Here is a 14,797-nt window from a genome sequence, read left to right as displayed (position 1 = left end):
ATTACATATATAATTAAGCAATTCTTTTCACTCCAGATGCTTGCTTTTCAGAGTTTTTACTTTCAATTTTCTTTTCTTTTTTTTTTTTTGTGGTACGCGGGCCTGTCACTGTTGTGGCCTCTCCCGTTGCGGAGCACAGGCTCCGGACTCGCAGGCTCAGCGGCCATGGCTCACGGGCCCAGCTGCTCCGCGGCTTGTGGGATCTTCCCGGACCGGGGCATAAACCCGTGTCCCCTGCATCGGCAGGCGGACTCTCACCACTGCGCCACCAAGAAAGCCCCAGTTTTCATATTTTTAAAGGTATCTTTAACATCAGAAAAACTGCAATTTATTCACAGCTCCCTCGTGGAGTTGAGGTGCAATATTTTACATAGAGGTCCAGGAGTCTAATGGTGCTAGCCCTGGCACAAACCAGGTTATGACTATAGGAAGACAGTTCATGGTCCTTTGACTAGTTGTCTGATGTGTCAAATGTGCAAAAATTATTCCTACTCAAACTCACTCAGGTTGATTATGGATATATGGAGATAGCAAGTACCGTGTGAAACACTCAGCAGATGTTCAACACATTTAACTTGTGCAATATCCAACAATATTACCATTAACAGCTAGCCTTTTACTTATTCAACACAGGTGTGTCCCTCTAGTGACTGTAGACATCCCAAACAGAAAAACCGGAAAATAAGTGAGAAATAAATCCAGACAGTGAGCAAACGGCTGCTCCAAAGGGCAGAATTTGTTGATTTAGCAGTGAGCGTAAAGTTAAGCTTACTAATTTAACAAACTTGGATAGCTCCTATGCCACTAAGTGGTACCATGCGATTATTAAGGGAAAGACAGAAACTTGCCAAATAGAAAGTAGACTAGGACACCAAGAGTGGGGAGAAAATCTTATACATTTTAGTATCTCCCAAGCACATTTCTCTATCACAGTATTGTCTACTGTAATGATGTGATGCGTATTGAATCACAAATAAAAGGTAGAAGTAGATTGATAATTCCTTATTGATTAATAACAATAATATTGACAATTATAGGGTGCCTCCTGTGTTTAGGCACTGTTCTAAGTGCTTTGCACGTACTAGCATTTTATCCTTTCAACAACCCTGTGAGATAGGTACTGTTATTCCTGTTTCATAGACAAAGAAATTGAAAGTTAGATAGGGTTAAATAACTTGTAAAAGTTAATGCAGTTAGAAAGTAGCCTAATTCCAAAGTTCATGTTTGTAACCACTAGTAAAACAATGAAATGCATAAATGTATAATTATGCAAGATTTCTGGTGGCACTAAAAATTGATTCTTAGGGCTTCCCTGGTGGCGCAGTGGTTGAGAGTACGCCTGCCGATGCAGGGGACGCGGGTTCGTGCCCCGGTCCGGGAGGATCCCACATGCCACGGAGCAGCTGGGCCTGTGAGCCATGGTCGCTGAGCCTGTGCGTCCGGAGCCTGTGCTCCGCAACGGGAGAGTCCACAACAGTGAGAGGCCCGCGTACCGCAAAAAAAAATAAATAATAAATAAATAATAAAATTGATTCTTAAAGCTAGTAAGCAGTAAGCTTAATTACATAGAGCATTTTAGTGGAACACCTCATTTCCTTCATGATTCCTGGTAAATGAGGTTTTAGTGCTGCTTAGGTTTTTTAGGTTTAGGTTTGCTGAGTTACGTTGGCTGCAATGTCTGCACTTCACAGTGCTGACCACACTTGAGGTTTATTCCCTGAAAGGTGTGCAACAGCAAAGTATGTCTCCAAACTCACAGACTTCCTGTTCTTGTGTAAAGGGATTTGAATTCTTGTCCCTTAAGTCTAGTTACCTAATATTATTAGATTCACCTCCATTGTTCACTAATAGGTGCTGTAACGGCATCCACCAAACAGAAATATTCTGTAAGACTGAGGTGTTAATTTGTTTAGAATGAATTAGCACACCCACCTTATCATTTTCAAACAGTTTGGGTTTGTTTTTTTTAAAAAAAACAGAGGTTACTTGATGTATTACTGCAGACAGAATGCTAATTCTCAGTACCTTTGTAACTACTACTTTTTATTCATTAATATATGAAAAGTGAACCTACCAAGTTCACAGTTAATGAAGCATTGACTATTCCTAGTCAAGGAATTATTATTTTATTTATTTTTAAATGGGGTATGAATCCCTTTATTTTCTAATTTTGTAGGTCTTATGTCTTTTTTTAAAAAAATTAGTTTGTTTTTTTGGTCACCCGCCATGTGGGACCTTAGTTCCCCAACCAGGGATGGAACCCGCGCCCCCTGCATTGGAAGTGTGGAGTCTTAACCACTGGACCGCCAGGGAAGTTGCATCTTATGGATTCTTTTAAAATGAATTGGATAGGTTCTTTCTCTATAGCTGTTGGGAGATCTTGGGCTTTTAGAGGAAAACCCAGGACCTTCCCAGAACTTATAAAGTACAAGAATATTGCAATTTACATAACTAAAAACAACTTTAGAATTGCTGAATTCTTGCAGTACCTTTATTAACTGCATTCTTGTTGCTGTGAAAGAAGAGGAGAAACAGATATTAGATAATTTCTACACTTCCTGTGCAGCTCTTATACCAGGTTAAAGAAAATATTTTGTCCTTAAAGAAAGATAGGTAATCTTCTCCAAGAATTTAAAAAAAAAGCTATTTTCTGGAGCTATGATAACACATTTTAAAATAACTTATCTAAAATGTTTTGATCCATGATTTATGTTCTTTTGAGTAATTCACTAATATTTATCAATAGAATTTCCTTTTTTAATAAAATTTATTAATTTAGATCCTGTAAAGGTATTGATACTTGGTCATGAGAAGAAAATCATTATTTTTTCCTTATTTTACAATAAAGAAATAAATTTTTCCCTGTTTATGCTTGACTGTAGACATACAAGATGCAAATATCTTATATGGATTATAAATATAAAGGCATTGGAGTTTAGCATGCTATTACTGGAAAGAGAAAAATAATAAAAACTAGTCAAGGTCTTTTTGGACTTGTTTTGAGGGTAATCCAAATATGTATGAAAACAGATATTCATATTCTATCAGCAGAAAATAGCTTACCTTAAATTGTACAACTGAAATAACCTGTCTTTGTAATACACTATGGCAGAAATAATTCCGTCCTATGTAAACATTCATTTATTTTTATTGTTTCTAATAAAACATAGAGACAAACTATGTTTCCAACAATAGGAGACTGAAAGAGTAGTATGGAATAGTGTATAGGCATTAAAAATGATATTTTAGAAAAATACGGATTCCCCTTGTCCTCAACCACAGGGTACTGGCACTAAATAACTTAAAATGATACTACAGAACAGTATTTACAGTTTTGCCTGCTTTGTTTACTGGTGCATCATTGATTTTACATTTCCTAACAAGTTTTCTTATTTAAAGCTTATTTCTCTACCTGCTTACTTGAAATTTTCATGTGTCCAAACGAGACAGTGGCTATCACCATTTATTCTTCAGGATTTTGTTTTGTAGGGATTTGACTTAAGAACTTGCGCTAAGGTTCACTGATTCTGAAAGCAGAGTCTGATGGAAGACATACCATTGTGGAATTAGACTACATTTCATTTTCATTAATTTCCTGCCTATCAGTTAGCAAGTGACAATTACTGTCTAAAACATATTTTATAATGCATAAGTCTCTGTGTTTAGAAAATACTGAGGACATTTATGGAGGCTCAAGTCACTTGGGAATGGGAATGCTTGGGACACTTACTAACTGTACATGAACAGGCAGCTACAGTTCTGCAGTCTCTCAGCGCACTCATTTTATTTTGGGCAGTATAATCCTGAGTGCCTTGTGAATCTTTTTTACATGGTATCAATTGCTTACGTGATGTTTTCTGTCTTCATCTAACATCCTACCTTTTTTTTCCCCATTACAGATGTCATATACTTTCCACCTAAAATTCTGACAACCGTTGGGTCTAATGTTTCTTTTCACTGCATCTATAAAAATGAAAACAAGATAGTTTCTTCAAAAAAGATTGTTTGGTGGATGAATTTAGCTGAGAAAATTCCCCAAAGCCAGTATGATGTTGTGGGTGACCATGTTAGCAAAGTTACTTTTCCTAATTTGAATGCAACCAAACCCCGAGGAAAGTTCACCTATGACGCAGTGTACTGCTGCAATGAGCATGAGTGCCACCATCGCTATGCTGAGTTATATGTGATTGGTAAGAATCCCGGGATTTTCTTCATTTTATTCCATGAGATACATTTTTATCATGGACTCTATCTTAGAGTCCCATTGAAGATGTTAAGGAAATTTTATTTTCATTAAAAATGTTTTGGTGCTTTTGCTTTATAGTAATATTTTAATGTGTTTTAAATAGATGTCAATATCAATATATCATGTGAAACTGATGGGTACTTAACTAAAATGACTTGCAGATGGTCACCCAGTGCAATCCAATCACTTGTGGGAAGCACTTTGCAGTTGAGGTATCAGAGGTATGTATATTTTTGCTGTTTTATTTTTCTGTGGATATGGTGAGATAAACATCTCCTGTAGAATATCACCATAGCAGTAGTCTTGTAGATTTATTCCCAAAAGAGGAAGGTAGAATATTCTTAATTAGGAAATTTTTAGAGGGTTAAATAAATTGGTGATTCTTGAAAAAATTCACACACAAAAAGATTGTAATTTGTTTTTGCTTCAGATTATTTTTTTCTGATGATCAGTTAATTCTCCACAGTTGCATTTTAGTTAGTAAATGAAATCCAAAAAATTAATGTCTATACATTTTAATTTGACTTGGAGAATTGGCTAGAGGAGAATATCAAGGATTATAGAAGCCTCGTATCATTTGCTGAAGATTAATGTTTTAGAAAAAGGTTGGAGGTAGTGGTACAGATATTGTAAGAGATAATATGAATGGTCTTTAGAAATAGGTAAGATTATTATTTTTTTTTAATTGAAATATAGTTGATTTACAATGTTCAGGTGTACAGCAAAGTGATTCAGTTATTTATATATATATATGTATCTATTCTTTTTCAAATTCTTTTCATTATAGGTTATTATAAGATACTGAATATAATTCTCTGTGCTATATAGTAAATCCTTGTTGTTTATCTATTATATATATAATACTGGGTATCTGTTAATCCCAAACTCCTAAATTATCCCTCCCTCCCCGCCCTTTCCCCTTTGGTAACTATAACTTTGTTTACTTAATAAGGATTAAACAATTCTAGTAAAGAGTAATTTGCGTGGCTTTTTTTTTTTTTTTACCATTCTCTGATTTGAAAAGAATTAAAGTCATCGTCTTCCTATAGTATTCTTCTCTCTACAGAGACCTTTATCTAAAATAATAACTCTTGATTAGGACAATTTTTATAATATTCTTTAGTAGTTTTCAAGTGTGTGTACTACTCTTAAACACCCTGTCTCAGTTTGTACTGGGACTTTCAATTTGTATAGCTTGTGCTCATTTATTCTTAAAATCTAAAATTTCTGCTTGAAAAACAAATCCATTTCCTCAAATACTGTGTTCTGATTCCTATTCCTAATGCTCCCAGTCTATTCTTAAGTAATATTAGAAAAAAATGAGGCAATTTCTTTGTTTCTCACGTGGGAATCATAGCTGTCTTCATCTTACCTGATATGAGAACTTTAAAATCAATAGAATATTCATGGCATACCATGATTACTTTTGTAATCATGTTACTTTTGTAATCTGTCTTTACTTTCTTTCCATGGCATTTTCACATTAAAAATGGTGTTTGTGGACAACTGTTCCATAAGCATTTGGACTCATTTATCTTCCTAATATTTATAGAAGAACCATGAAACTAGCTGAATATATGTGTTCAAGTTTTTTTAACCTCTCTAAGGCCTCAATTTCCTTGTCTGTAAAATGGAATGAATAATAGGACTTGCAGGGTTTCTGTGAGAATTAATGACATTTTATTTAATTATAGTTAAGTGATATGATTTCTGCTGGTAAACATTCAATAAATGGTTATATCTGTCGTGACGATAATGATGCTAACCTTTGGATTCCAAGTGGACTATTAGTGTGCTTCTGTACAAGGTCATGGTTCTTATTTTTTATGCACAGATGACTCTTCATCCCTCTTTCTCATTTAACCCCACCCACCACACTGATTCACACACACACACACACACACACACACACACACACACACACATACACACAAACAGTTGTAATTTTGAGGAAATAGGAAGAAAAAGGAATCACAAAAAATGGAAAATGAAAGACAGAAAAATATAGATTTTTCATTTTCTTGTAACCTCCTTACTCCCATTCTTATGGAAACAGTAACTGCTACTTTAGGCACTTAAATACCATATTTAAAGCAAATAATGGCAGAAGGGCTATTGCAAAGAAGAGGAGAAATGCTTTGTATTCTCTGAGGTGGAGTGTTGATTGGGATGTAGTGATAAAAAAATATTTTCTTAATTTCCTTCTCTGAGAAAATAAGTGATATACCTGACTATATGATCCATAAAGAAGTCAATAATTGATATTATTTTAATTATATTGCTTTGAGCTAGAAAAGATTAGGACAATGTCAAGTAAGCTACAATCTACTATCATTATGTTTTCAATTTGTTTTGTGGAATTTAAAGTGCAAGGAATTTATCTTCCTTTCCATATCAGGAATTCCCTATTACCACTTGTGATCTTTATTTTAAAAATTCGATCACTTAGGTATATTAGCGTAGCTTCCAAAGTGTTGTAAGTTCTATCTCCAATTGGATCCCTACCTCCCTGTTAGAACATTGCCATTTATTTCATTTGCATACCCACTTACTGTCTAGTGAAATATTTAAGAAGAGTTATTTTCTCTTTTCATGGAAAGATTGTGTTATAGCTGAGAATTCAAAAATGCCTTTCTAATAAGAACAACTACTTTTAGATGGAGCAAAAACTGTCTATTTTAAACAATAAAGCAGAATTCTCAAATATTGCTTTCATCAGTGTTGTATATTTATTGATTGTTTTTGTATCTTTTAAGGAGCAGCCTTTACTGTTCTGATATTCCATCTATTCATCCCATATCTGAACCGAAAGATTGCCACTTGCAGAGAGATGGTTTTTATGAATGCCTGTTTCAGCCAATCTTTCTATTATCCGGCTATACAATGTGGATTAGAATTAATCACTCCTTGGGTTCACTGGACTCTCCACCAACATGTGTCATTCCTGACTCCGTGGGTATGTCAAAAACTATATGTATGTCTTCATTTTTATTAGCATATTTGGATTCAGGTTGGTTCAGTGTAACTGTTGAATTTTCTGATCACACTAGATTAAAAAATTTTTTTTCCTACTTACAGTGGAATTGAAAAGACAGTTAGCCTTAGAAAGTTTTATACTTTTGGCTTTATTTTAAATCAATAATAGGAAGATTTTCAGCATATAATTTGATGAATTATATTGATCACTGGGTATAAATTTAGTAGTAATATTATTCTAAATAATGCACTATTTTATGTTTTTTTCCCAATGTACTTATGAAAATATTTGATGCTTTTAATCTAAAAGTTTAATTTGGATATTCTGACGGTTTTTGTAATCTGAGTAGTCATAGCTCAAGGCTTTAATTTGTAAGGCTGGGTAGGAAGCAGAAGGATTCACAATAACTCAAGTGAAATAAAGAGAAAATAGACAAGGATGATGACATCCATTATAACATTTTAAACATTCTTTTAAAAGGATATTTTGATTTCAAAGGAATAAGAGACCCCTTGGAGATTTTGATATGTTACTCTAAGTATCACTGTGAAATCCTTTTTTTTTTTTTTTTTCGGTACGCGGGCCTCTCACTGTTGTGGCCTCTCCCGTTGCGGAGCACAGGCTCCGGATGCGCAGGCTCAGCGGCCATGGCTCACTGGGCTCAGCTGCTCTGCAGCATGTGGGATCTTCCCGGACCGGGGCACGAACCCGTGTCCCCTGCATCGGCAGGCGGACTCTCAACCACTGCGCCACCAGGGAAGCCCCACTGTGAAATCTTTGGGAAATGATCCATTTATGATTTTGCAGCAAATGTAGAAGAGTATCTTTTGATGCTATATAATATTTTGTTGGCGAATTGTACCAGAAATTAACATTTGATCCATTGTATTTTCAAATAATTAGTACACATCTGAATTCAAATCTATATTTTGTTAAATATAGCATAAAGTTGTCATAATTAAAAAAAGTTTTTCAATATGAAGTCCCAGTTAATTGATCTGCCCTCTCACTGCCCCTTCCTGTTTAGTTTGGTTCCATTTTAAATGAGTTTACTGTAAGCAATACTTCTCTGGTACTAAATATCCTAAGATAGCAAGGAACTGTCCTACTTCCCTACCCTACAGACATGCACAGATATACCCTCACATGTATTATACGACAACTGCAACATGGATTCAGTTCGATATCTGAACAATTTTTGATGTTATTCTTTTCAGTACTAACATAAGGCATTTAAATTGCACTTATATTGCCTACCGAGTACTAGAAAACAATGTGAAAATTCAACTTTGGAATCCAAATGCCAGCTCCACTTATTACTAGCTTTGTAAACGTGGGCTGGTCACTTAAGTGCTCCGTGACTATTTTGTCACCTATAGAATGTGGAAAGCTCCTTTTACCTCCCTAATGTGGGTATTGTGGGGATCACATAAACCATTGTACTTCAAAGCATTCTTTCTATAAACTAGATATTCATGGAATATATACATATGATAGCCATATGATTCCGTCAAGTGCAATCACAGCTTTAATGTGTTTGGGTCTCTTGAATGCTCATACTTCCTTTCCTGAAGAGGAATTATCTTTTCAAGAGATGAAATATATGTCATCTTACTGGTTGGTGAAGAACGTCTTCTTGGCATATGAGGAATTGAATAAGCATGAGATACTGTATAGTAATTAAAAAGTTGAGGTGTTTTGGCCATCAGTAGTCTAAGGAAGTATTGTTGATGAAGTCTGTAGCTTCAGAGGTTCACACTGTTGTGCTTGAGCTGTGAGATGTTAGTTCCCAAATACGTTGAGTTTGTATGTTGCCTTTTATTATTTTTTAAAGCCGTTGCTGTTCTGTTCATCTTTGCCTCTATTTCTACCCTTTAAAAAGCTTATTTTCCTCAGATTGTAGAGAACCAAGGCTTTACTCTGGAAGACTTCCTCTGACCTTGACCTAGAAATACCTAACAGACAGTAGAAGATTTTGAAAATCACACATGTGGAAATGAATGTGGTGTATAGTTTTTTGCTTTTAATGAAAGCTCTATATAGAACAGAGTTTGCTACTGATATTCCTCATATGATCAGTATGATATCTTTTGCATGCAGAGCCAATGGTTCCATTTCTAATCGGGTCTTACAGTTAACGTGCAGAGTGACGTGGACGATGCATTGATCTTTTTTCAATCAACCTCTCTATTTTCAAAATAGAGATAATCCCTTTCTTATGTATCACATAAAGTTGTAGGGGATCAAATGAGATAATGAAGGAGAAGGTTTTGAGAAAGAGATGTTACTTTACAAATAGAAGATATGGAATATTATAACATCATAATAACATTTTAAAAGTATTGTTACTGTTTAAATTACTGTTATATAATACTTTAAAAAAATTTTCTAGTGAAACCACTGCCTCCATCTAGTGTGAAAGCAGAAATTACTGTAAAAATTGGATTATTGAAAATATCTTGGGAGAAGCCAGTCTTTCCAGAGAATAATCTTCAGTTCCAGATTCGCTATGGTTTAAGTGGAAAAAAAGTACAATGGAAGGTACCTTTTACCTGGAAATTTCTTCAGCTTGCCTCACTAAATATTATTTCTTATAACTGTTTAAGAATTTTATTGCATAAGGTTTATTTTATTGGCATAAAAGTACATCCTCCTGTATTCCATAGCTCTTTTTATTAAATAGATTGATCTAATTCTAACCCTTTTAAGAAATGAACTTTCCTGCTATTTATCATTTCCCAAAATGTGTTTTATAGTACATTGGTCCCATACAATGTTTCTTGAAGAAAGATCACATGGCTTAATAAAGTTTAAGAAACCCTGAATCACCATATGTCCCTAGTGTAGAATCATGGTATATTACATATTAAAGGTTTAGAGAAGTCCTGAATTTAAGAAACATTTGTAACTTTATTTCATCCTATGTTTCTCAAACTCATTTTACCAAGGAATCTTTTTCCCTTTAACAATGTTCTTTAGTACACGCATGTTCAGTGGGACACATTTTGGAAGAAGCTGCTTTTATCAAACAACCAGAATCACACCCATAGTGGCAAGTGTGCATATGATGCCTTCCTGTGTCAGTTTTCTGATGGCAGCCTGCAAAGACCTAGAAATAGCAGGAACCCTAGAATAGAATTAGATCACAGTAAGTTCAGCTGTAATAAATGTGACAGTTTACTTGCTTATTGAGGAGACTGGATATCAAAGATTCTCTGCAGCAGGCCCTTTCTAACCACTAGGTTAAAATTCTTAAAAGTCTTTGTGTATAGAGGATTAGTGGACAGAGATTAGTAATAGGGTAAAAGAGTGATTGGGAAGTGAGGTTGCAAGTGGGCCAGTCCAGATCTTGTCACGAGATGGAAATAACAAGATGACTGAGGCAATCCTTAACTTGAAGGAGCTCATGATTCAAGCCAAATAAGAGTATTTATAAAGCCAGAAAACACAGTCAGTTCTCTCTTAATTTTGGAATAGTGTTAGGGTTTAAAATAAAATGCACTTCAGGGCCCTTTAGCTACATATGTGTTAGTAATGATCAGTCTAATAGTTTGACTTATTTTATAGGTATTTGAGGTGTATGATGCAAAATTAAAATCTGCCAGTTTCCCGGTGCCAGACCTGTGTGCAGTCTATGCTGTCCAGGTGCGCTGTAAGAGGCTAGATGGACTGGGATATTGGAGTAATTGGAGTACTCCAGCCTACACAATTGTCACGGATATAAAAGGTTTGCAAAGATTTTGTGAACGTGTCTTAAAAATGCACAAGTATGTGCTTCCAATGTGACTGAAAAGTAATCCTTCCAAGAACACATATACAACTTGGGCTCCTTGTTATTTTGCAGTTCCTATCAGAGGACCTGAATTTTGGAGAATAATTAATGAAGACAACACTAAAAAAGAGAGAAATGTCACTTTGCTTTGGAAGGTATTCCTGATTTTTATGTTATTCTTAAATTTTACTTCTATACTCTTGAAAGATTTGTTTCATTGTAAAAAAGCCTTCATTGTAAAAAAGACTTACTTAATAATTCTATCATTTTTGGTCTCTGCAATCCCAAGTTTATTTCAATTTGGAGAAGTGATTACAGAGAGCCAAGGTGTAGAATGGAGGGAGCACTGGCCTGGAGTTTGGAGACTTTAATTCTATTCTTGACATAGTATAGTTAATCAGTGCTATTTTGACAAGGTCACTTAGACCCTTCAACCTCAGTTTCCTCATCTGTGTCAACATAAGATTGGACTGGATGATATCTAGCGTTCCTTCAAGTCCAAAAATTCCATTTGTATTTAATTCTAAACAGAGTAAACGTGGCCTTCCCTACATATCTCAAGGGCATTTAGATTATTCTTTTTTTTTTTTTTTTTTTTGTGGTACACGGGCCTCTCACTGTCGTGGACTTTCCTGTTGCGGAGCACAGGCTCCGGACGCGCAGGCTCAGTGGCCACGGCTTACGGGCCCAGCTGCTCCGCGGCATGTGGGATCCTCCCGGACCGGGGCACGAACCCGTGTCCCCTGCATCGGCAGGCAGACTCTCAACCACTGCGCCACCAGGGAAGCCCGATTATTCTTTTTGTATGATGGCAAATACACAATGGATATTTCCAAAAACAATGAGTATACAGCTTAGAAATTTTCAAAGCGTTCTCTCCCCCAAATGAATTGATTTCTATCCCAAGTGAATGTATTTTTTTTTGGTCCGAATTTTAGGGAGACACAAACATTCAATCCATAGCAAACATCATTTGTCATTAGGGAAATACATATTAGAACAACAATGAGATACCACTACACACTTATTAGAATGGTTAAAATCCAAAAAAACTGACAAATTGCTGGCTAGCATGCAAAGCAACAGGAACTTTTATTCTCTGCTGGTGGGAATGGAAAATGGTATAGCCACTTTTGAATATAGTTTGGTAGCTTCTTACAAAAAACTTTGGTACTTTCATACAATGGAATATTATTCAGCGATAAAAAGAAACTGCTCTAAAGCCACAAAAAGATATGGATGACTGTTAAATGAATGTTGTTAAGAGCTAGAAGGCTGCCTAAAGGGCTACATTATGATTCCATTTACAGGACATTCAAGAAAAGGCATAACTGTAGAGATGGCAAAAAGATCAGTGGTTTCCAGGGGTTTGGTTGATGGGGAAAGGTTTGAATGGGTGAAGAACAGGGGATTTTTTATGATGGTGAAACTATTCTGTATAATATTGTCCTGGTGAGTACATAGCATTATGCATTTGCCAAAACTCATAAAACCTTATACCACAAAGAAAACACCTTAGTGTATACAAATTAAAGATAAATCGTTAAGAGGTTGGAGAATCCCAGGATGGAATCCAGACTGCAGTAAGAGAAACTAACTGTATTACAAGTGTATGGAACAGTCTTACTGAAGGAGTTGGGAGAAAAAGGTTCAGGCCTAGGTAACCTTGTTAATGAGTAGATTCTTAAGACTAAAGGCAAAAGAAACTGTACATAACCACTGTGTCCTAGCTGATAAAGTCATTTCTCTCACAAGGTATGGGTTAACTGTTCTTGTATCATTAGATATGCAAACTGGAATTGAACAATTAAGCATAGGATGATGGATGGTAGGAAGGACCCAGGTTTCTCACTGTCGAATTGGTTACAGACAAGCAAGGAGAAGACCGGAATGATCCATGTGGTAATGGATTAGGGTTGGAGACATCAGTATGAACTCATGTTTAGCTTAATATGGATACAGATGGATTCACTTAGAAAATTTCATAGATATGTGTGTATACAGATGTAGTATACACAGACGTATTTCCTTGATCTGTAAGCTGAGAAATCCATATTCTGGTAGTAAGGAGTATTCCCAGATTTGTTTCTAATACTATTCTCCAATGAAAGGAACTAGGGCTCTGTGAAAAAATGCTCGGTTATAGGGCTGGGGCAGGAAATAACACAAGATGAGCCTAGAGCAGCTTGTAGGACTAGAAAGTAAGGACTTTATCATCAATTTTACTTGATGGTTATGAAAGTAAATATTTGTATATGAAAACTGACATAGATTTTTTAAAATAACAAAATGCAAAATTTGCATGAGTTTTCAGACATTTATTTGTTGCAGAGGCTGCTAAAATCTTACCACCTACCCAGGTTCTTCCACGCCCTGCAGGGACATATTTATGTTTGTTTGTATTTATGTTTCTCAATTTCTGACTTAGAAGAATCTCAATGACAAAAATTGGGAAGCACTGTTCTAGTCTGTTGTATAGAGTTAAGCTTTCTAAGGGTTTACAAGGGATTGGTAGCACTTAAATCTTACCTGAAACAGGTGAAGGTGATGGGGGAAGTGGGACATATTGTTATATTCTGTAGAACGGATGAATACAATTGGACTAATTATATATTTTACACTGAATCATCAGTGACCTGGTATGATATTTTTTTAACTAAAGACACAAATTCTGGGGTTCCATGTACACTGTCCTGATAGCCTCTGTTACTGGAAGGGGCAGCATATCAAGGGAAGAAAAAAAATGAGTGACCAGTCTCACCAGGATTAATAGAAGTGATGATTAATATCTTTTCAACTCTCTCTAGTTGTTGCTTTATGAAAACAGAGGGTTATTCCTTTTTTGCTTTTTAGATGAAGAAACTCTCAACTCTCTTTCAGTCTTTCTTTTCTCTAGAATTAGAGTGAGACTTCCAGGTGGAAAAGTGTCCTATTTGTATCCATACTTCATTATCTTCAAATGATTTAGTCTTTGAGTCCTAAAAGAAAAAAACCAAAAGGGGGGAGATAAGTTTCCCATGCTCCATAGCCACCCAGACGGCTTCAGGGAGACTGTGGTCAGAGCCCCATACCTCAGCCTTGAATTCAGCAGTGCTCGCTCTGGCCTGACCCCTGCTTACCAATGGGAAATGTTTAGTAGGAGTTCCGTGAGCTCAGTCAGTATAAAAAGCACTGTAGCCCTTGAGCTAATCAATTTTTATGTTTACCGCAGCCCCTGATGAAAAATGACTCATTGTGCAGTGTGAGAAGATATGTGGTGAAACATCATACTTCCCGCAATGGAACATGGTCAGAAGATGTAGGAAATCACACTAAATTCACTTTCCTTTGGACAGAGCAAGCACACTCTGTTACCGTTCTGGCCGTCAATTCAATTGGTGCTTCTTCTGCAAATTTGAATTTAACATTCTCATGGCCCATGAGCAAAGGTAAGAAAAGGTACACCTCACTTTGCATTCACAGAGTCCAGTAGATGAGACAAACATGAATCAAATAATCATGCAAGTTAATGCCTATTTACAAACTGAGAAGAGTGTTCCCAGGAAAAGAGTATAATTTTATAAAAGAAAAGAAAATAAGAGCCTAACCTGGTATTGAGTGTCAGAGAAGCTTTCTTGAGGATACAGTAGAGGAATTAAACTTCCCCAGAAGGTCGGGGGAAGTGCTCCCGCGAGAGGAAAAATCTGACCAGAAGTCCTGTATTCCAGGAGAGGATATGAAGGAAGACCTGGTTGGCGCTGGTGCAAAAAAAGTCCAGAAAGGCCGACAGAGGCTCTGAGGCATGGCCCTCAGGGAATTGTAG

At 36.0% G+C, this 14,797-nt stretch overlaps 1 protein-coding gene across 4 annotated transcripts in view; it reads left to right on the top strand.

Moving 5' to 3' along the window:
- LEPR (leptin receptor) overlaps positions 1-14,797 on the top strand; it is a 94,369-nt gene that overhangs the window by 55,816 nt on the left and 23,756 nt on the right. For all 4 annotated transcript variants that reach the window (XM_082664576.1, XM_082664573.1, XM_082664574.1 and 1 more), the window contains 7 exons: positions 3,900-4,190; positions 4,350-4,467; positions 7,003-7,202; positions 9,616-9,764; positions 10,791-10,950; positions 11,068-11,150; positions 14,207-14,423. In XM_082664576.1, the coding sequence (XP_082520702.1) occupies positions 3,900-4,190; positions 4,350-4,467; positions 7,003-7,202; positions 9,616-9,764; positions 10,791-10,950; positions 11,068-11,150; positions 14,207-14,423 (1,218 nt within the window). The remainder of the gene's footprint in view (positions 1-3,899; positions 4,191-4,349; positions 4,468-7,002; positions 7,203-9,615; positions 9,765-10,790; positions 10,951-11,067; positions 11,151-14,206; positions 14,424-14,797) is intronic.

The sequence above is a fragment of the Grampus griseus genome (assembly GCF_964374135.1).
Source record: "Grampus griseus genome assembly, chromosome: 1".
NCBI lineage: Eukaryota > Metazoa > Chordata > Mammalia > Artiodactyla > Delphinidae > Grampus > Grampus griseus.
This window is presented reverse-complemented; position numbering and strand designations above follow the sequence as displayed.